Below are 23,424 nucleotides of genomic sequence, written 5' to 3'. Positions count from 1 at the left end.
AAACAATTGTTGTAAAAATTACTTGTGTCATGCGCAAAGTAGATGACCTAACCGACTTGCCAAAACTATAGTTTGTTAACAAGAAATTTGTGGAGTAGTTGAAAAACTAGTTTTAATGACTCCAACCTAAGTGTATGTAAACTTTCGACTTCAACTGTATGTAAGTAAGGTTTTTCTGTTCTTTATTTTTAATAAATTAGCAAAACATTCAAAAAACTTGTCATGAACATTTTGCAGAATCAAATAAACCACCTATAGGCTGTGATTTAAAAAAATCCAGTATGCCTCTAGGGTCAAAATGGTACCAGTCTGTAGTTTGAGGGTTACATTTTTCATGAAACCACACAAATCCTTAATGTTAGGCCAAAGAAATATGATATTGCTCTTGGGTGTGAGTAGGTGTTTCCATTTCTTTAATAAATAACGGTGAATTCCATTCTTCCAAAATCTAGTCTAAACTTCCTGTCTGAATAGAATCAAGCAATACACAGAGGGGCTATTTAACTTGACTTTATTCTTTATTCTGCTCATGTTACATGGAGAATAGAGAAAAAACTAAAGCACTACAGTCAGGAGATTTTCAGAAAGGTCCATCCGAGAGCTTCACTCTTCATCATGTCCTTTCTGTAACACAAGATGGATGAAGGTTAAAATGTAGTAAACTACTGTAAACACTAAAAACATTCTTACAATATTCTGTGCATCGTCAAACATATATGACCCTTTGGGGCTCATTGTTTGAGTGAATAGAATACACTATAAACATCATGAATAATACTAACTGTGTCTACTAGTAAATTAAAGATTTCACTAAATATTGCAATAAATCCATCACATTGTATGTGACAATACGTGATTATTGATTTATTTGCAGATCGTGATAACACTGAATAGTGAACCGTTATCTTTTCTTACAGGGCTACATTAATCAGGCCAGTTGGCCGGCTTACTGTGGCATATTGTGCTATATTAAAGAAACAATCTCTGAATTGGAAAGAAATGTGGTAGGGAAAGTAATTTCTTATCAATTTCACCAGGAGAGTTCATGGGTATAATGTTACTTGGCTAATTAGCTACTAGCTAGCAACACTTGGGCTAGCTATTGTTTGCTTGATAGCTAGCTAACCTTGTGTTCACAGAATATTTGGCAGAACGGGTCCAGCTATATTGTAGCATTTCAATAATTTGATTATTTTCATATGGTAGCAAGCTAGTTAGCCACGATTTGGCTAGTTAGCTAGCTAGTTAGCTGTCTGCAGCATCAATTGATGTCTAGCTAGCTAACTTTCTAGCGAGCTAGCTAGTTTACTTCTTGGGGAACGATCATTCTGCTTAGTGCATTAGCTAGCCAACATTCATTATACATGACTTGTGTTATCCATCAATTTCTTATTAACTCAAAAATGTAGCTAGCTAGTTAGCTAACTAGTATAAGTTGTTTGAATGACAGCCTCATCACATTTATTGGGAATTTACTGACTGGCTATAGCTAGCTAACTAGTCACATATCTCATTATCTGCATATGAGTGATCATTATTGACATAAATGTTTAATCCCCTTATATATGAGTGTCGTCTCACATCATGTCAGTATAATTTATTTAATTTCTGATCCAGAAAAGCACTCACAAAGCCACACCTGTAGCATGTGTTGCTTGAAGTATTGTTGTTTTATTTAAGCTTTGAAATGATGTCTTCCTTGCATTCTATGGCCAGAAAATGACATCTTCAACAATAAGTAGAAATGACAGCCAAAATGTAATGATAGACAAAAATGCTGTTGTGGATTATTTAATGAAGCCTACATGAGCATTATTATTAAGTGTTGTGTTTTTTTATGGAGACCTTTACCTTTAATCAATTAAATATGCAAAGTACTTCATTTTATATTGATATGTAGATTGTCTGTCACAGGTGTTGCTGCAATCCATATCACTTTCGTTTACAATGTTTTGATTAATTAAAAGTTGTTCTTCAATAACTTTATTTTCGCAGAAGAGTAGCCCCTGTGTAGGCATAATTTGGCATAATAAGTAATTGTCTGCAATTAAATATGATAACATAATCCTTGTACTACCAGGATATTCTAGTCTAATCATATTTGTTTAGTTGTTATATGACAATACTCAGTTGAACTTTTTACTATATAGATTTAGTTGTTCTTGATGTTACGTCTTTTGGTCGGGAGTAGTGAACACAGACAATGACCATTTCCGGTGTGTAGTATCAAGCTGGCTTGGTGCCGTAACATCATAATATCAGCTAGTCTGCTAGTTTATTCCGGTGTTCCTTTCGTTGCTGCCACGGTTATCACAGAGCTCAGTGTAATCTCCCGAAGTATCGTTTTGATGAAACCAGTGCTAACACAGTGGTACCTGAGAAGTTTGGCTTGTTAGTTGCAATCAACCCTTTAAACTTACAAAACAATTGAGGTTGGGTCTGTCATCATACATGGTATAAGGGAGTTTGCAAATTATAACCAATGTAATTATGTTGATTGAAATAACTGACCTGGGAGTCGGCATCACAACTCTTGGCCTCACTCTTCATCCTTTCCTTTCTGTGACAGAGAGGATAGATAAATAATGAGAACACTGTTTTCTGGTTGATATTTTACAATGGGGAACTTCAACAGGTATGTATAGTTACTTAGTAACAATTTACGCATTTATTACTTATTTTCTTCAGGAATAAATTAGTGAATATCGAGAATTGAAATGACCATTAAATATAATCTCAGATACGAGACGTTAAAACTATTTAAGGTTAAGGCTTTTGTCATGGGAAACTGCAAAATTATAACCTATACAACACTGTACATTGACAGCAAATTCACTGACCTTGGATCCGGCATCACGACTCTTGGCTCTCATCTTGTTGACCTGAGACTCAGCAATATCAGCCCTCTCTTCTGCCTCATCCAGTTCATGCTGAATCTTACGGAACTTGCCCAAATTGGCATTGGCTTGTTCCTCCTGTGAAAAATCGTTTAATAAGATTTAAGTTTCCAGCAAACACAACAATTTGAGACTTACAGATGCATCAGTTGGACGATGGAAGATTTTCTACTTACAGCCTCCTCTGAAGTTCTCTTGTAGGATTTGACCTTAAGCTGCAGTTTGTCCACCAGGTCCTGCAGACGGCTCAAATTCTTACGGTCTTCCTCAGTCTGCACCCAAAAATAATGGATTTTTTTTTTGTCATACTGAATACTGAATACAGTAAACATTTTACATTTGATCTGAACATGTTAATAGTGCACTTTCAACTTGAACTTTGTGATGTACCTGGTAGGTGAGTTCTTTGATGCGTCTCTCATATTTACGGACTCCTTTTACAGAATCACTGCTCCTCCTTTGCTCCAGTTCCACTTCAGTCTCTAGCTCTCTCACCTAGAAATATATTAACGCACCATTTCCAATTACTTTGTTAGTTACCACTACTTTTAATATTGCAGCTAGAAATATTACTGGAGATATGACATGTGACATTAAATTAATAGAAGAGAATGCCGCTTAGACACTTACTCTGGCCTCCAGCTTCTGGATCTGCTTCTTGCCCCCCTTCATGGCAATTTGTTCAGCTTCATCCAGGCGGTGCTGCAGGTCCTTGATGGTCTGCTCCATGTTCTTTTTCATGCGCTCCAGGTGAGCACTGGTGTCCTGCTCCTTCTTCAGCTCTTCTGCCATCATGGCAGCATCAGTAATGGCCTTCTTGGCTTTTTCCTCAGCATTTCTACACTCCTGCACAGCCTCCTCCATTTCATTCTGAAGCTGGGATGTGTCGCCCTCTAGCTTCTTCTTCTGGCTCAGTAAGCTGGTGTTCTACGCATATATTTGAAATGTTGTTTGTATATTACCTCTACGTACCTCAAGTAGCAGATATTTAAGGAGAACCCTAATTGTTCTAAATTACTGTCTTACCTGTGAGTGCAGCAGCTGAACTCTCTCACTAACATCCAGCAGTTCCTGCTCAGCCAGTTTGCGGCCTCTCTCAGTCTGCTCCACCAGGGCTCTCAGCTCATCCAGTTCAGCCTGCATCAGGTTGTTACGTCTCTCCACAATGGCAATGTTCTCCTTCAGGTCATCACTGACACGAAGAGCATCATCCAGCTGCATTTGAGAATCCTGTAGGAAGAATCAATGATTTTACTAGTTTTATTTTGTTACATAGTGTGGCTTGGCTTTTTCTAAAGGCAAAAGCTATGTTTTTAATTAAATGGTGTGGAAGTAATACCTTCAGATGGGAATGGAGACCCTTAAGTTGCTTCTGGGCCTCTGATGCCTGCCTGTTGGCCTGGCTGAGCTGGATCTCCATCTCATTGAGATCTCCCTCCATCTTCTTCTTCAGCCTGAGAGCTTCATTCCTGCTGCGAGTCTCTGACTCCAGTGAGCTTTGCAGGGTATCCACAACTCTCTGCTGGTTCCTCTTATTCATCTCCATTTCCTCATCCTTCTCCACCAGCTTCCGTTCAATGTCAGCTTTTACCTGATTGAACTCCAGCTGAGCTCTCAGGATCTTGCCCTCCTCATGTTCTAGGGAGCCCTATGAGAACACAGCCACCCATAGTTTGTAAAATGTAGTTCTGGTACTTTCACTACCAGTAAATATTTTCCAATCTCACCTCAGCTTCCTCTAGAGCAGACTGTATCTCAGCCTTCTCCTGCTCCAGCTGTTTACGGATCTTTTCCAGCTCATGGATGCTCTTTCCTCCCTCACCAAGCTGCTCCGTCAGGTCAGAAATTTCCTCTGTGGAAAATATAATTGTACATCAAAAAAAAAAAGTGATCTGATCTCTATAGCATATCTATCTGATCTCTATAGCATATCGATCTTCAATTGACTAAGTTATATAACCCAATGATTCTTATGCTCTGACCTTGGAGGTTCTTGTTCTCCCTCTTCATGGTCTCCAGATGATCCAGAGACTCCTCATAAGAGTTCTTGAGTTTGAAGAGCTCAGTGCTGAGAGATCTGGCCTCTTTCTGGGAGCTCTCCAGCTCAGTCTGAGACTCCTCAAACTTCTGCTTCCACTCAGCCAGGACCTGAAAATCATACATGTTTTTTAGGTAGTTTGAATACAGTGTATGATTAAGATGAGATGTGCTTATTGTCCATTAACTTACAAAGAATAGAAATGTGTCTTTGTGCTCAAAACCCAACCCCCCGAGACACACAGGCGTTGGAAGCTATGGGTCAGCCACAGTGCAGTGCAACAGTGCAGTGCCCCTGGAGCAATTATTGGGGGTTAAGTACCTTGCTCAAGGGCACAACGGCAGGCGGTGTAGGATGTAGGATGACCCTCCGGTTGCCGGCTATTTCCGCACCAGGTTTTCTTGTCTGAGGGTGTTGGCCCACTTCTCGAATCACTAGGCTACCCCTATCATGTATAATAATGAAGCCTAATAGGACTTGTGTATTCCATATGTTTATTTCTTACCTTGTCAAAGTTCCTTTGCTTCTTGTCCAAAGAGGCAGCAGCTGCATTGGATCTCTCCACATCCACCATGAGATCTTCAATCTCATTCTGGAGCCTGTGTTTAGTCTTCTCCAGGGATGAACATTTAGCATTTACGGCTTCCACAGCTTCCTCTGCATCCTGCAAACGCTGAGCCAGTTTCTTCCTAGATTGGCATAGTTGAGAAACACATTTCAGCTGCCTTTTTTCTGTCTGGAAGTACAGTATAATGGTATATATTGATCATGCACAGTAGATTTGTGTATCGCTTTTTCAGCCAAGGTTCAATTGCCTGAAAAGTAAGAAAACATCCTTACTTTGCGTCCTCAAGCTCTTCAGTCTTCTGGATGGCATCAGTTTCATACTTGGTTCTCCACTGAGCCACCTCAGCATTAGCCTTGGACATGCCACGCTGCAGCTCAGCCTTGGCCTCCTGTTCCTCCTCATACTGCTCCCTCAACAGATCTGAGTCATGGCGAGCAGACTGCACTGCATGGGCAAGTGCGTTCTTTGCCTGGTAAGGAAATTTATAAAAGGATCTGTAATTATGCCTGATGATGAATGTAGTTAGATAAGAGACACTGCATTCTTTGTATAAATACCTTGACTTCCTCCTCCAATTGTCTCTTGAGGTCTTCAATCTGCTGAACGTTGGACTGCTTACCTCTGGTCAGTTGAGAGACCAGAGAGTCTTTCTCCTCCAACTGTCTGGCAAGTTCACCTGTTTTCATGATATTCAAATTATTTAAAATTATATTACTAATTGTGGTAATTAATTTTGTCTGTTTATATGCATGTCTAGGTTTTTAGTTAATATACCATTCTCAGTTTGAAGCTTTGCTTTCTGCATGGTGAAATCATTGATGGATCGCTGTCCTTCCTCAGCTTTTGTCCTGTATTCACTCATCTGGTCCTCTAGAGTGCGGCACATTTTCTCCAAATTTGTCTGAAAACATTAGTTTTTTAGATAACACAGCACAACCTTCATAGATTGTATCTACTAACCTAATGGCATGTGCAGTTCCATTTGCTATATCTATCTGATCTCAGAAAGGTATTGTATTTTGTCATTATGAATCCACTGACCTTAGCCTTGACAATCTGCTCCATGTTGGAGACCACATCATCCAGCTCCAGCCTGAGCTCACTCTTCTCTTTCTCTAGCTTCTGCTTCACTCTCTGAAGGTTGTCAATCTGTTCTCCCAGGTCAGCTACACTGTCAGCATTTTTCTTCCTCAGAGTGGCAGCTGTAGCCTCATGCTGCAGGGTAGCCTCTTCAAGGTCTCTGCGCACCTTCTGGAACTCAGCCTCCCTCTTCTTGTTCATCTCAATCTGGGCAGCAGTGGCTCCACCAGCCTCCTCCAGCCTCTCACTGATTTCTTCTAGCTCTCTGGACAAGTCTGCCCTCTGTTTCTCCACCTTGGCACGGGCAGCTCTTTCAGCCTCCAGCTCTTCCTCTAATTCCTCAATGCGGGCCTGAAATGTTAGGATTTCAAATGTTCTGGTAAGATGAGAACATAAGCATATGTAACAGAAAGATTCCCTTTTCAACAATGCCATTGAAATACCTGCAGCTCCTTCAGTTTCTTCTGAAGCTGGGCACCCAAAGCCTGCTCATCCTCAATCTTGCTGTTGAGTTGGCTCATCTCAAAGTCCTTCCTGATAAGTAAATAACACATTTGAGCACTTTCTGTAAAATAACTATTCATGATATTTTGTGGGTTTGTGGGATCTTACTTCTTCATTCTCTCCTCCAGCTGCTGCTTGTCATTCTCCAGGTCCATTAGGCTCTCCTGGGTCAACTTTAAATCTCCCTCCAGCTTTCTCTTGGCTCTCTCAAGGTCCATTCTCACCTTCTTCTCTTGCTCCAGAGACCCTTCAAGCTAATAAAGGATATATTAAACAACATTCGGAGTCAGCAATTTACTGTTGCGTATTTTTAGGATATTACTAATTTTGTTGTACTTTTTGTGAATTACTATTTGATACTCACATCATCAACTTGCTGTTCCAGTTTGGCTTTGGCCTTGGTCAGCGTGTTGACTTTGTCCTCCTCACTCTGCAGGTCATCCAGCGTTTGTTGATGAGCCTCTTGCAGAGCCTTCTTCTCCTTGGTCAGCTTGGCAATGATTTCATCCAGAGCTGCCATCTCCTCAGTAAGGTTTTTAACCTTCGGAAACAGAACAGTGTCATTACACTTTTATCCAAACCACTTAATTGGAATTTTAACATCACAAGAATAAAGATAAACCATTACCTTGTTCTCTGTGGCATGCTTTTCCTTCTCCACTTTAGCCAGAGTGAGCTCCAGATCATCAATGTCCTTCTTGAGTTCTGAGCACTCATCCTCCAGCTTCCTCTTCTTAGCAGTTAGCTCTGAATTCATCTCCTCCTCATCCTCCAGTCTTTCTGTCAGCTCTTTGGCTTTGGCCTCAAGCTGGATTTTGCTCTTGATCAGACCTTCACATCTCTCTTCAGCATCACCAATAGTGTCTTCTTGCTGTCAATGTGTCAATATATAAGTATTATAAGTATTTGAAGTTTGTTTGGTGGCATAATATTTGGACAGTACAAATAATCGACAAATGCTCCACTGATTGTTTGTATTTAGCAAATCATGTGGCTCCTCTCTCTGTTTTTCTATTTCTCTAGTTAGCTAAAAGCTCATTTTGACAAAGGATGTGAATGCAACAACTGTAGTGCAGTTAAAGTTACTCACAGTTTGGACAGCGAGCTGCAGGTCGTTCTTCTCTTGGATAAGGGACACCATCTTCTCTTCTAGCTCCTTTTTACGGGCTTCACTTTTAGCATAAGCCTCTTTAAGCTTCAGGAATTCTTCCTTCATGTTGGCCATCTCCTTCTCAGTCTCTGCTGACTTCAGCAGAGGTTTGATCTTGAAGTACATCTTCATCCAGGGCCAATTCTTGACACCCATGAAGGCACGAATGTTCCATTGGATCACAAGCAAGGCATCCCTGTGAAATTGAATAGAATTATAAAGCCTTTTCTTCCTCCACCATATTGTCTGCAGAAGTTGTATCTATTCTTATTCCAACCTGCGGTCAACAATTTTCTGGAACTCAATTCTGGCAAGTAGACCACGTGATCTGGCCTGGAAGCCAGTGATGATAAGAGCGAGACGATCGTCTCTCATCTCCTCAAGAGTACCCAGGAGACCAGCCTTGAAGAACACCTAAAGATACACAAGTTCATAATGTAGTGCTTGTATCGTCTTGTATTTGGCATGATTGTATTTTGATGCCAGTTGAGCATAAATACCTTGAATGTGTTATCCCCAGATTTACAAAACGTGGTAGTTCTATTTAGATTGCTGATTTCATGCCAATTTTTACAAAAATGACACAAATTGACCACAATTTGGCCCTGTAATGAGCTAATTATATTTGGCCAAGGGTTTGGATCCATAGGTAACGCCCCGTTTGGCCCCCATCCTGCCACCATCCTGCCTCTCTGGATACCGCTGGAAAGATCAGTATCATGTTCTGTTTCTTTACCTTCAGGCCTACATTTTTGTTATCCCTCTCCCTTCACATTTCTCACTGTCAATTGTGAATGACAATTCTTCAAGTTTTACCGGTGAAACGTCTTTGCAAAAACTGCATGCCTTTCATTTGATCTTAATCAGTTTCATGGGAATATGCATTTAGATCTTCTAGTTGTGTAGATTGAGCGAGTTTTATAGCAGATGGTGTTAACAACCTGTAGCATACCTGTGTTTTGTTTCAACTAAAGTACATATTTTGCTTAGTGGCGTGCACTGTTGAGTTCTGGCCACATGAGACAAAAATGCAACTATTCGCACAATCCTCCTAAAATCTCATAAGAAATTAAGTGCTGTTTTTTTCTTACAGTAACATTATACAATGCTATTATAGTCCGTTCTGTTATGTACAATACTGTCATTGGGATATTGCAGACATTGATTCAGCTTTGATCTAACTTTATTAAACAAGAAACCAGAGCAGCCTGTTCTCTACGAGTAGAGCAGAGACTGTGCGTGAGTAGAGAATCCCACACATGCGCAGAAGCTTTGGGACCTTTAACCTGGGAAGAGGGGTCCAGAAAAGTCAGATCCCCAGCCACAATGTGGATTTTAGAACTTCAATCCCAGCATGCTGACCAAGAGTTACACAATTTGGCAAGGTCTTTAAAAACATGTACAAAAACATTATGGCCACAATGCTTTTAATTGCTTATAAGTAGCTACTTTAGATCTGGATCTACCACATGGTGGCACTATACCAAAGATACACTGAGTATAACCAACATTAGGAACACCTTCATAATATTGACTTGGGTGGTGGAACATTCTTAATACACACGGGGAACATTTTTTTCCATTCACCCTCTGAATGGCACACGTACACAATCCATGTCTCAATTCTCTTAAAGCTTAAAAATCATCCTTTAACCTGTCTCCTCCCCTTCATCTGCACTGATTAAAGTGGATTTAACAAGTGACATCAATAAGGGATCATAGCTTTCACCGGGATTCACCTGGTGAGTCTGTCATAGAAAGAGCAGGTTCTCGACTTGACCCATTTGTTCTTAATGTTTTGTATACTCTGTTTTTATCTAGACTAGACACATTTTCCCTAGACACCGATGACATGAGGTAAGCATGATCAGTGGTATATCAGCACTTATTTCAAAAGGCATTGTTCAGGTTACCATGATAGTGATGTATTGGTAATATTGCTGCTATTTTTCCATCCTGGTACAACAGGTTGCTTTTTTACCTTAGTGTGTCCTAATCTGTACTGGGTATGGTCAATATCCAAAGAGCCCAACAGTTTTTCAGCTGCCTTCATGTTGTCCATGAACTGACCCTCAGGGATAGCATTTGGATTGAGGATGCGGTATCTGAATTTAAATCAGAAAGAAATTATCTTAAAAAAGGGAACATTTGAATAGTTCAAGAATTGAATTTATTTTAGAAAGGAAATTAATGGTTATTTTTACCTTTGTTTGAAGTCGGCATACAGGATTCTGTTGGGGAAGCCCTTTCTGCAGATCCTGATGCCTTCCAGCACACCGTTACAGCGCAGCTGGTGCATGACCAGAGGATTCTCCATGGCCCCAGGAGTCTTGGTCTCGTTGGGGATGATGCAACGCACAAAGTGGGGGTGAGTAGACCTCAAGTTGGTCATGAGTTTACCCAAGTTCTCCTGTCAGTATGACAAATGTAGAATTTTCCATAAGTGAATGAGTCTCCAAGTACCTTACGGGTCACAGCGGCATTTAATGCTAACATGCCAATCCACAACATACTGGCATCTCAAATATAGTGCAAATATAATACATTTGTTAATATTCTGACATGTGAAAACATCAGAAATATATTGATTTAAGCTCAGATTTACCCTGTGCAATGCAGACACAGTCTGGAAGGAAGAGCCTTTCTTCTTTTTTCCTCCAGCCGCTTTTTCTTCAGGTGCTGGATGATAATGAAATAATTATTTAAATATACTATTATGACCGCAATATTGTCTATTTGTAATTATGTTAGTGGTTTGTAGTCTTTGCAGATATAAACACATAGTACCTCCTTCTGCACCAGCATAGTTCACAAAGAGGTTGGCCAGGAACTTAAGACTTGACTTCTGGAACAGTCCGACCACAGTCTCATTCAGGGGGTCCTTGTTCTTCACCAGCCAGTTACCAATGTTGTAGTCAACAATGCCAGCATAGTGAACCAGGGAGAAATGGGCCTCTGGTCTACCCTTAACAATTCTAGGCTTCTGGAAGCATGCATTTTTGCCCAGATGGGTGTCATACAGCTTCGCTTTGAATGTGGAATCACTGGCCTTGGGGAACATGCACTCCTCTTCAAGGATGGACATGATACCCATGGGCTAGTGGAAGGAATGAATTAAAATGTATTAATGTTAAGGGAAAAGCAGAGTAAATAAATATCAGAATAATTTGTAATGGAAGGACATTTATTAAGATGTACCATGTAATGTTTGAAATCTCAAAGATTACTCAGGTCATATCATATAAACTTCTGCAAAACTGAAGACACTAACCCTTTCAATGAGATCAATGCAGGCAGCCAAGTCCATGCCAAAGTCAATGAACTCCCAGACGATGCCCTCTTTCTTATACTCTTCTTGCTCCAGCACAAACATGTGGTGGTTGAAGAACTGCTGCAGCTTCTCATTAGTGAAGTTGATGCACAGCTGCTCAAAGGTGTTGAACTGAAATAGAAGTTCACAGTTACTTTATTTTGTCAGCTGTAATGTTCTAGATTCCATTTTTATCAAATTTACATCAAACACTCACATCAAAGATCTCAAAGCCAGCAATGTCCAGCACACCAATGTAGTGCTGACGAGCGTTCTTAGTGTCCAGAGTAAGGTTGATTCTTATCACCATCCAGAGGAACATGTTCTCGTAAACTTTCTTTGACAGTGCACCAATAGAGTAGTACACCTACAAAATATTTAGAAAATAAATTACTAAAACATAGCCTCAACATAAACGTGGGAATTACAGGTAGGAAAATATTAGCAACCCTATACAGAAGTGTTAGGCTCAAAATTATTAGCTCCTTGAAATGTAAAACTATTTTGAGACTCACCTGGTCGACATTCTGACCTTTGGTGACCCACTCATTTCCTACTTTGACCCTTGGATGACACAGCCCCTTGACTAGGTCAGCAGAGTTCAGGCCCATCAGATATGCAGCTTTGTCAATATCTAGAATGGCAAAGTTGTATGATTAGAAGAGGCACGCTAACTGCATTTTGATGTTCAGATTTTTCAGATACTACTTTATAATGAAGTGAGAGGTTTTAAATCCTCAGCACTCACCCTCAGTGCCATCTGCCTCTGCTTGCTCCTCCCGCTGTTTATTCTTGAACTTCATGTTGCCGTAGTGCATGATAGCACCAGTCAGCTTATAAATGCCATTCTTCTCCTCTTGGGAGAAGCCCAGCACATCAAAGGCATCCTAGTTCCAAAAATGCCATTGTTTTGTACTGGAGAAAGAGTTGGATACAAGTGGGAAATGATCGTATGTACAGTATGTACATATTCTACTCACATCAGTAGCCATTAGCTCATCTGCATCATTAATGGAGGTTACAGCAATCTCTCCTTGGGAGATGAAGGCATAGTCATAGGGATTGCTGGTGATGAGTAGCATCTCTGAAAAGAATTCAACAGCACAGTTTTATTTGTGTTTTGGCTGTGGTATAGGTCAAAACAAGATACACTCAGTATTAGGATTGGGGTCAATTCTAAAATTGGCATTGTGTTATATTATAAATAGACATGACGGCAAATTAGCCCTAATCAAGTTTTGAAAAACTGCAGCTGGAGATTGATTTGTGTGCATCCAATTTCAGTGTTGCGTACTTGCATGGAATTTAAATAATTGTAACTTTCTTATGAAAAAAGGAAACGTCACAACATAAATCACGCTACAGTGCCTTGCGAAAGTATTCGGCCCCCTTGAACTTTGCGACCTTTTGCCACATTTCAGGCTTCAAACATAAAGATATAAAACTGTATTTTTTTGTGAAGAATCAACAACAAGTGGGACACAATCATGAAGTGGAACGACATTTATTGGATATTTCAAACTTTTTTAACAAATCAAAAACTGAAAAATTGGGCGTGCAAAATTATTCAGCCCCTTTACTTTCAGTGCAGCAAACTCTCTCCAGAAGTTCAGTGAGGATCTCTGAATGATCCAATGTTGACCTAAATGACTAATGATGATAAATACAATCCACCTGTGTGTAATCAAGTCTCCGTATAAATGCACCTGCACTGTGATAGTCTCAGAGGTCCGTTAAAAGCGCAGAGAGCATCATGAAGAACAAGGAACACACCAGGCAGGTCCGAGATACTGTTGTGAAGAAGTTTAAAGCCGGATTTGCATACAAAAAGATTTCCCAAGCTTTAAACATCCCAAGGAGCACTGTGCAAGCGATAATATTGAAATGGAAGGAGTATCAGACCACTGCAAATCTACCAAGACCTGGCCGTCCCTCTAAACTTTCAGCTCATACAAGGAGAAGACTGATCAGAGATGCAGCCAAGAGGCCCATGATCACTCTGGATGAACTGCAGAGATCTACAGCTGAGGTGGGAGACTCTGTCCATAGGACAACAATCAGTCGTATATTGCACAAATCTGGCCTTTATGGAAGAGTGGCAAGAAGAAAGCCATTTCTTAAAGATATCCATAAAAAGTGTAGTTTAAAGTTTGACACAAGCCACCTGGGAGACACACCAAACATGTGGAAGAAGGTGCTCTGGTCAGATGAAACCAAAATTGAACTTTTTGGCAACAATGCAAAACGTTATGTTTGGCGTGAAAGCAACACAGCTCATCCCTCTGAACACACCATCCCCACTGTCAAACATGGTGGTGGCAGCATCATGGTTTGAGCCTGCTTTTCTTCAGCAGGGACAGGGAAGATGGTTAAAATTGATGGGAAGATGGATGGAGCCAAATACAGGACCATTCTGGAAGAAAACCTGATGGAGTCGCAAAAGACCTGAGACTGGGACGGAGATTTGTCTTCCAACAAGACAATGATCCAAAACATAAAGCAAAATCTACAATGGAATGGTTCAAAAATAAACATATCCAGGTGTTAGAATGGCCAAGTCAAAGTCCAGACCTGAATCCAATCGAGAATCTGTGGAAAGAACTGAAAACTGCTGTTCACAAATGCTCTCCATCCAACCTCACTGAGCTCGAGCTGTTTTGCAAGGAGGAATGGGAAAAAATGTCAGTCTCTCGATGTGCAAAACTGATAGAGACATACCCCAAGCGACTTACAGCTGTAATCGCAGCAAAAGGTGGCGCTACAAAGTATTAACTTAAAGGGGCTGAATAATTTTGCACGCCCAATTTTTCAGTTTTTGATTTGTTAAAAAAGTTTGAAACATCCAATAAATGTCGTTCCACTTCATGATTGTGTCCCACTTGTTGTTGATTCTTCACAAAAAAATACAGTTTTATATCTTTATGTTTTAAGCCTGAAATGTGGCAAAAGGTCGCAAAGTTCAAGGGGGCCGAATACTTTCGCAAGGCACTGTACATTGTGCTGAGTGTTTTTCGCTGGGGGATCGGGGTAGCACTCTCTCTGGCACCTCTGCACCATAAGAATTTAATTGGATTTCATCAGAAATGTTCCGTTTAATCCTGAATTGACATCAACCCTACTCAGTTTGATGATTCAATACTCACCCAGCAGTTCTGGTTTCTTTTGGGACAGGATCTGGTAGAAGATGTGATAGTCTCTCTCAGCCTTGAGCTGGAAAGTTACACGTGACTTCTCCAGAAGATCTGATCAGTATGGAAAAGTGCTTTTGGTATTAATGTGTTTCCTGTTAAATAGATCTGTTCAAGCCTGGGCAAATTGAGTGTTGTACTCACAAGTCTCAATGTCAGCAGACGAAAGCTTCCCACTGACTCCAAAATGAATGCGGATGAATTTACCCTGTAAATTATTGTAATAGCATAAATGAATGAGCACACGAGAGCTGGGTTCAAGTAGTATTTGTTTTCTTTTTGAATACCTTAAGTGCGCATGATTGAGTTTGCATGGTGTAATGGAACTGATGGAATAGTCCTACACAAGTTTAAATCCCACATTTCTGGTTCTCAATCAAACACTGAAAGTATTTGAAATAAAACAAATACTTTTTAACCCAGGTCTGGTGCACAGACAGACCCAAACGGGAAGATTAACTAACGTCATGACATCAGCTAATGGTTATACAATTCAAATCCAGAGGATAAGATTTGAATGATATTTGACAAACAAACAAGACCAAACTTACGAATCGGGAGGAGTTGTCATTCCTGATGGTCTTGGCATTACCAAAAGCCTCCAGGGCAGGATTGGCCTGGATGATTTGATCCTCCAGGGTCCCCTACAACCCAACAACCACACAAAATGCAGCATTAAAATAAATACTGTACGAACATATATTGGATTTTGTTAACATACTGTATGCCCATCCAGCCGTGAAGAATGTTTAATTTAGGATCAATAACAATGAATCTTTGCCGTCTTTTTAACCTTTTTTTCTTCCGCTGCACTTTTCTTTCCACTAACAGCAGCAATGCTGGCGAAGTACTGGATGACTCTCTTGGTGTTAACAGTCTTTCCAGCACCGGATTCTCCACTGGGATTTAAAAATACAAATGTTGATGTCTCAGAATTTCTCTTAATTTCTAATAGTCTCAAATGGATATAACCTTTGGTTGATGTACTTACGTGATAAGGACAGACTGATTTTCCCTGTCTGTTGAAAGAGAAGTATCAGTAAATGTGACATTATCCAAATATCATTTGATTTATATATTTGAAAAGGAAAAGTTATATTTGACCTGACAACATGTACTGGTAGGCATTGTCAGAGATGGAGAAGATGTGAGGAGGAGCTTCTGTCCTCTTCTTGCCTCTGTATGCATTGACAACAGACTGATCGTACACTGGCAGCCACTTGTATGGGTTGACAGTGACACAGAATAGCCCTGAGTAGGTCTGTCAAAGACGAGGGGATGCATATTTAGTTTAATTCATTTGAATGAATGTTTGATTTAATGGAGATATTAGCAGACAGGTCATTACTTACATAGATCATCCAGGCTGCGTAACGCTCTTTGAGGTTAAACAGCACAGCGGGCTCGTGCAGGAAGGTGAACATCGCCATGTCCTCAATTTTATCAAACTTTGGCGGGTTCTGGGGGTGGACGTCGTCCTCCTTCACAGTAACAGTCTGAAAGAAGAGCAAATGAAATTGTTTTGTTTCATTTTAAGGTGCAGAGGTGTTCTCATCCTAATTTGAGATTCCCTCCGCAAGGCAATCAAACAAGCTAAGCGTTAGTATAGAGACAAAGTAGAGTCGCAATTCAACGGCTCAGACACAAGAGGTATGTGGCAGGGTCTACAGTCAATCACGGATTACAAAAAGAAAACCAGCCCAGTCACGGACCAGGATGCCTTGCTCCCAGGCAGACTAAATAACTTTTTTGCCCGCTTTGAGGACAATACAGTGCCACTGACACGGCCAGCAACCAAAACATGCGGACTCTCCTTCACTGCAGCCGAGGTGAGTAAAACATTTAAACGTGTTAACCCTCGCAAGGCTGCAGGCCCAGACGGCATCCTCAGCCGCGCCCTCAGAGCATGTGCAGACCAGCTGGCTGGTGTGTTTACGGACATATTCAATCGATCCCTATCCCAGTCTGCTGTTCCCACATGCTTCAAGAGGACCACCATTGTTCCTGTTCCCAAGAAAGCTAAGGTAACTGAGCTAAACGACTACCGCCCCGCCCCGTAGCACTCACTTCCATCATCATGAAGTGCTTTGAGAGACTAGTCAAGGGCCATATCACCTCCACCCTACCTGACACCCTAGACCCACTCCAATTTGCTTACCGCCCAAATAGGTCCACAGACGATGCAATCTCAACCACACTGCACACTGCCCTAACCCATCTGGACAAGAGGAATACCTATGTGAGAATGCTGTTCATCGACTACAGCTCAGCATTTAACACCATAGTACCCTCCAAACTCGTCATCAAGCTCGAGACCCTGGGTCTCGACCCCGCCCTGTGCAACTGGGTACTGGACTTCCTGACGGGCCGCCCCCAGGTGGTGAGGGTAGGTAACAACATCTCCACCCCGCTGATCCTCAACCCTGGGGCCCCACAAGGGTGCGTTCTGAGCCCTCTCCTGTACTCCCTGTTCACCCACGACTGTGTGGCCACGCACGCCTCCAACTCAATCATCAAGTTTGCGGACGACACAACAGTGGTAGGCTTGATTACCAACAACGACGAGACGGCCTACAGGGAGGAGGTGAGGGCCCTCGGAGTGTGGTGTCAGGAAAATAACCTCACACTCATCGTCAACAAAACTAAGGAGATGATTGTGGACTTCAGGAAACAGCAGAGGGAACACCCCCCTATCCACATCGATGGAACAGTAGTGGAGAGGGTAGTAAGTTTTAAGTTCTTCGGCGTACACATCACAGACAAACTGAATTGGTCCACCCACAGAGACAGCATCGTGAAGAAGGCGCAGCAGCGCCTCTTCAACCTCAGGAGGCTGAAAAAATTTGTCTTGTCACCAAAAGCACTCACAAACTTCTACAGATGCACAATCGAGAGCATCCTGTCGGGCTGTATCACCGCCTGGTACGGCAACTGCTCTGCCCACAACCGTAAGACTCTCCAGAGGGTAGTGAGGTCTGCACAACGCATCACCGGGGGCAAACTACCTGCCCTCCAGGACACCTACACCACCCGATGTCACAGGAAGGCCATAAAGATCATCAAGGACAACAACCACCCGAGCCACTGCCTGTTCACCCCACTATCATCCAGAAGGCGAGGTCAGTACAGGTGCATCAAAGCTGGGACCGAGAGACTGAAAAACAACTTCTATCTCAAGGCCATCAGACTGTTAAACAGCCACCACTAACATTGAGTGGCTGCTGCCAACACACTGACTCAACTCCAGCCACCTTAATAATGGGAATTGATGGGAATTGATGTCAAATATATCACTAGCCACTTTAAACAATGCTACTTAATATAATGTTTACATACCCTACATTATTTATCTCATATGTATACGTATATACTGTACTCGATACCATCTACTGCACATATGTCAGAGTCAAGGCCCGCGGGCCACATCCGGCCCGCAAGAAGGTTTTTTACGGCCCCTGGGATGATCTTGATTTATTATTAGAACCGGCCCGCAGCAAGCCGGCAGCCCGCAGATCTTTTACACGCACCAATACTACATTTCCCACAATGCAAAGGTGACGCACCGAGCAGTAGGCTGCTTCATTTCAATATTTATTGGCACAGCAGTCGTCAGCATCACAGTAAAATTAACTTTCAGATACCCATCAAAAATGGCAAAACGGAAGGTGGATACTGAGAACCGGGGGTTTCAAACAAGGTGGGAGTCGGAGTATATGTTCACGAAGGTAGCTGGAAAACCTGTGTGTCTTCTGTGTGGAGAAAGTGTGGCGGTACTGAAAGAGTATAATCTGAGACGACATTATGAAACGAAACACGCGGACAAAAACAAGAATATGGACATGGAACAAAGGCTACAAAAGGCAGAGGAATTAAAACGAGGCCTCAAATCTCGACAGGCTCTGTTCAAAAAAGCCAAATCACAAGGCCAGGCTGCTGTCAAGGCCAGTTTTATTTTGGCAGAAGAGATCGCTAAATCAGCCCGGCCATTTACGGAGGGGGATTTCATCAAAAACTGCATGATTAAAGTTTGTGACGAAGTTTGCCCAGAAAAAAGGCAACTCTTTTTAAATGTGAGTCTGAGCAGAAACACCATTGCCGAGAGAGTAGACCAGTTGTCCATCAATCTAAAAGAGCAGCTTGTGAAAAAGGGAAAAGATTTTATTGCATATTCCTTGGCTGTGGATGAGAGCACCGACATTTCTGACATTGCCCAGTTGTCAATTTTCATCCGCGGAGTGGACTCCAACCTAAGCGTGACAGAGGAGTTTTTGGCTTTACGTCCTATGCATGGCACAACTACGGGGCATGATTTGTATGAAGAGGTGTCAAGATGTGTAAATGAGATGGAGCTGCCTTGGGAAAAACTCGTGGGTTTGACAACCGACGGAGCACCTGCGATGTGTGGACACAGGAGCGGACTGGTGGCGAAGATACGGGAAAAGATGCAAGAGGAAAACGCGACAGGTGAGCTGACAGCTTATCATTGTATCATACACCAGGAAGCGTTGTGCGGTAAAGCCTTGAAAATGGAGCATGTAATGAGCATCATCACGCGCACAGTTAACTTTATCAGAGCCAAAGGTTTGAATCACCGCCAGTTCAAGGCATTTCTGACGGAGTTAGAAACGGAGCATGGTGATTTGCCTTATCACACAGAGGTGCGATGGCTAAGCCAGGGAAAGGTGCTTCAAAGATGTTTCGAGCTTCGTGAGGAGATTTGTCTGTTCTTGGACAGCAAAGGGAAAGACACAACACAACTCCGAGACGAAATGTTTCTGTGTGAAATGGCTTTTCTGTGTGACATTACGAGTCATCTGAATGCAATAAACTTGCAGCTGCAGGGTCGGGATCGTGTCATCTCTGATATGTACAGTACAGTGAAGGCATTTAAAACCAAACTGACTCTGTGGGAGACGCAGATGCGGAAAGAAAATTTGAGCCACTTTCCCAGCTGCCAGACCATGAAAGAGAAGCTCTCTACCAGTGCGTTCCCGAGCACACAGTTGGCTGATAAAATAGGTATGCTTGCCGCTGACTTTCGACGCCGATTTGCTGACTTTGAAGCACAAAAAAGCAGGTTGGAACTGCTCGGTAACCCATTTGCTGTTGACGTGGAAAGCTCACCACCAAACCTCCAAATGGAGTTGATTGACCTCCAATGCAATGATGCACTGAGGGCAAAATATGCGGCAGTGGGTGCTGCGGAGTTCGCCCGTTTCCTCCCCGGCACAATGCCCCAGCTGCGCATCCAGGCTGCTCAAACGTTGTCTATGTTTGGCAGCACATACCTGTGTGAACAACTGTTTTCTTTGATGAACCTGAACAAAACATCACACAGAAGTCGACTTACTGCTGAACACCTCCACTCAATTCTGAGGATTTCTTCAGCTCAGAGCCTTACCCCGAACATTGATGAACTTGTGGAAAAGATGGGACACCACCAAGTATCACCCTCAACCTCAAACAAGTGAACATTACTGTGCAATCACATATTTAGAGTTTTTACTCAGTTCAAGTTTAAAAGTTAAAATTTAATATTTGTTTTCACTGCATGTTACTTCTCCTTAAACAAAGTGTTGTTTTTGATTAATAGATTTTTGCACTTTATTTTTTTGTATTTCAATCCAATTATATTTTAAAAATATTTCAGTTGAGTGGATGATAGAAAATTGCTATTATTGTTTTTTCTTTGAAGTAAATTTAGCCCACTTTTGCTAAAATAGAAAATATAGTCTACTGATGGTGCCTTGAATACCGGTTTCTTTCATTTAATGTTCATGTTATGGGGATATTTATATAAAGGAAATTTGTCTTTTGTGTCTGTTGAAAATTAAAGATTACTGACAGAGCCATAAGAAAATATATCTGATCTACTGCATCTTGCCTATGCCGCTCTGTACCATCACTCATTCATATATCTTTATGTACATATTCTTTATCCCTTTACACTTGTGTGTATAAGGTAGTAGTTTTGGAATTGTTAGCTAGATTACTCGTTGGTTATTACTGCATTGTCGGAACTAGAAGCACAAGCATTTCGCTACACTCGCATTAACATCTGCTAACCATGTGTATGTGACAAATAAAATTTGATTTGATTTGATTACACACAACATTGAATTTTCACAAATCATCCATTTACATGTAATGCCTGATTTACATAAAACAATTTCAAGATCTCAAGTTAGGATTCTTCTTTTTGTTGTCTCTTGTGAGAATCATACTTATAGTCATCTATAAAGCGCATAGAGTTATCCTAGTAGGAAAATGTATTATTTTAGGATTTTCTAGGTATCCATTTTCCAGGTCATATTCTTTTAGAAATGCTCTTTCAACAAAATATTTACCTTTCCAAACTCCGTATCAGCGGTGACTTTAGCCCCATCTCTGCTGGTGATTGTGGCCTTGACGTATTCTACCTCAGGGTCAGGCACATAGCACTCTCTCTTTATGTCAAAGGGTCTAGTCTGGCATTCCATACGCTCCTTGTCAGATTTACGCAGAAAGGAAGCTGCGGCGCCAAACTCTGCCATCAAACTGTCCCCCATTCTTAAACCTGTGAAGGCAGGAACAGAGCATTGAATACAAACAGTGCCTTCAGAAAGCATTCATATCCCTTGACTTATTCCACACAAAATATAAGTAATATTTTTTTCTCTAACAGGTACAGGGTAAAAATTATTGACACCCCTGTTTTCAATACCTTTCAATACATGAGGATAATGACACTGTGGCCCTTGTTAAGGTCACAATGGCATCATGACCTTTACCCAGTACAAGGACATTTTAGGCAAAGACCTGGTTGCCTCTGGCAGGAGGCTGAAACTTGATCGCAAGTGGATCTTCCAACAAGACAATAATCCAAGCACACATCAAAATCCACAAACAAATGGTTATTTGGCCACAAAATCAACATTTTGCAATAGCCATTTCAGTCTTCAGACTTGAAACCTATTGAAAACCTATGGTTTGAATTGAAGAGGGCAGTCCATAAGCACAGATGAAGGATATCAAGGATCTGGAAGGATTCCGTATGGAGGAATGGTGGAAGATCCTCCCCAATGTGTCCCAACTCGTGATATATTTGACAAAAAGGCTCAGACCCATTATTCTCACAAGGTGGGGTATTGAAAACAGGGGAGTCAATAATTTCGACTCCTTTTTGAGAAAAGTTGTTTTACTTGTTAAACAAAATATCTTTCTCTGAGCAATTGTATTAGTATAAAATATTATAATTTCCCAAATGTATTTAGGATACTAAATAGCTCATTATTTGAATGATTTATTTTATACAGTCATTTTTCCTCATCTTTATCTAGAGAGTCAATAATTTTGTACTGTATATGAGTAGTATACTGTACCAGCCATGGCATAATGGTCATGGCAGACCAATAGAACTTTAAAATATAACTCTAAAAAAAACACGAGGGTCGAGGCAGGACAGCAGTAAACTACCAGATTTAGAGTCGTAGATTAAGTGTTTATCTGAACAATACAAAGGTCAGTAAACCAACAGCACATTGGAAATGAACCAAAACATGTGAGATTCAGAGCAGATAAAAGTGACTAGGTCCACTGTAGCTGAAATCTACAGCTTATGTAGTGATGACACTGACAACATGTAATTACTATACAGGAAATATGTATTATACCACATAAACAAGTTGACTAGATTGATGAGTACAGTCAAGAAAATTGAATACATCAAATAAATAACATTATTTTTATCTTTATTTTTGCATTAGTATACACATTTGTCAAGCTGTTATAGTTTTCATGAAACATTTAAAGACTTCACACAAACCACTAGGAGGCTGGTAGAGCCTTTATTTTAGAAGATTATGATTATTACCTGTTGTTGGTCACCCCTTGGATACGTTTGGTGGAAAAGATCTCTACTGAGAATGAAATAGACAAATGCAAAGACAAATATCAGTCAACTGAACAGCTATGTGTGGTTATGACTATTGTTAGGTCCTGTAATGATTATCTTTGCCCTCCTCAGCAGACTGCCTCTATATGCTTACCTTTAGGATGTCCGGTGCCTTGTGTCTCCCCCTGGTCTGTCTCCCCCTGGTCTCCGACACTCTTTATAAAGAGTGTTGCTCAGCCCTATATGGAGATGGGCAATGTCATGACATAAATTAGACTGATTATTTCAAAAGATCTGTATTTGGGGCTAGAGGTGTATACCTCTTTGACCTATCAGGCTCGTTATAACAACAGGCTATTCCAGGGAGGACAGAGGAGGGGAGAAATTGGCTGCATTGAAAGCCCACTTGATCAGGGGGCGGTTTCAGGCACTGTAGTCATCTAAACATTACAAGCATGTATGTTTGACCAATGATAATTAATCAAATGATGTATGTAACATGAAATGACAGAAAGTAAGTTAGATACCAAAGTTTTGGAAGTAGAGGTGTGCACCTCAGACCTATCAGGCGTGTTGTAACAGCAGGCCATCAATAAGGAGGGAGAAGGGGAGCAAAAACCCAGGGTGCATGTAGAGCATCACCCTTTGCTATAATTCCTTTTTTTGTGTCACTTTACCAGATGAGGTGGCTACATGACGACATTATGACATTTCAGAGCCCATTTTAGCACCCTCCTTTATTGGGCAGTTTCAGGCTCCATGGACATCCAACACATACCAATATTGTATGTTTGATCATTGGAAATCCCTTGAATT

General features: G+C 41.2%; 1 protein-coding gene across 2 annotated transcripts; it reads right to left on the bottom strand.

Moving 5' to 3' along the window:
- Positions 1–494: 494 nt before the first annotated feature.
- Positions 495–22,820, bottom strand: LOC139367062 (myosin-7-like). 2 transcript variants are annotated; one of them, XM_071105033.1, is made up of 40 exons: positions 22,763–22,820; positions 22,588–22,630; positions 21,083–21,291; positions 16,088–16,231; positions 15,840–15,996; positions 15,727–15,754; positions 15,529–15,634; positions 15,287–15,379; positions 14,880–14,943; positions 14,691–14,789; positions 12,528–12,631; positions 12,296–12,434; positions 12,063–12,181; positions 11,765–11,914; positions 11,509–11,679; positions 11,025–11,334; positions 10,843–10,916; positions 10,442–10,647; positions 10,219–10,342; positions 8,515–8,651; positions 8,178–8,433; positions 7,716–7,958; positions 7,452–7,628; positions 7,196–7,341; positions 7,027–7,117; positions 6,545–6,934; positions 6,278–6,404; positions 6,061–6,179; positions 5,776–5,972; positions 5,441–5,624; positions 4,880–5,045; positions 4,625–4,749; positions 4,237–4,545; positions 3,924–4,127; positions 3,528–3,824; positions 3,288–3,392; positions 3,074–3,169; positions 2,841–2,975; positions 2,512–2,560; positions 495–624 (listed from the first exon to the last, which is right to left on the bottom strand). In XM_071105033.1, the coding sequence occupies exons 3-39, from the start codon at positions 21,281–21,283 to the stop codon at positions 2,540–2,542; spliced, it is 5,814 nt and encodes a 1,937-aa protein (XP_070961134.1). In that variant the 5' UTR covers positions 21,284–21,291; positions 22,588–22,630; positions 22,763–22,820; the 3' UTR covers positions 495–624; positions 2,512–2,539. The 2 variants fall into 2 exon arrangements, with proteins under 2 accessions (XP_070961134.1, XP_070961133.1); XM_071105032.1 differs by having other exon boundaries at positions 22,588–22,633; positions 22,763–22,811.
- Positions 22,821–23,424: the final 604 nt, after the last annotated feature.

The sequence above is a fragment of the Oncorhynchus clarkii genome, chromosome 15, assembly GCF_045791955.1.
Source record: "Oncorhynchus clarkii lewisi isolate Uvic-CL-2024 chromosome 15, UVic_Ocla_1.0, whole genome shotgun sequence".
Taxonomy (NCBI): domain Eukaryota; kingdom Metazoa; phylum Chordata; class Actinopteri; order Salmoniformes; family Salmonidae; genus Oncorhynchus; species Oncorhynchus clarkii.
This window is presented reverse-complemented; position numbering and strand designations above follow the sequence as displayed.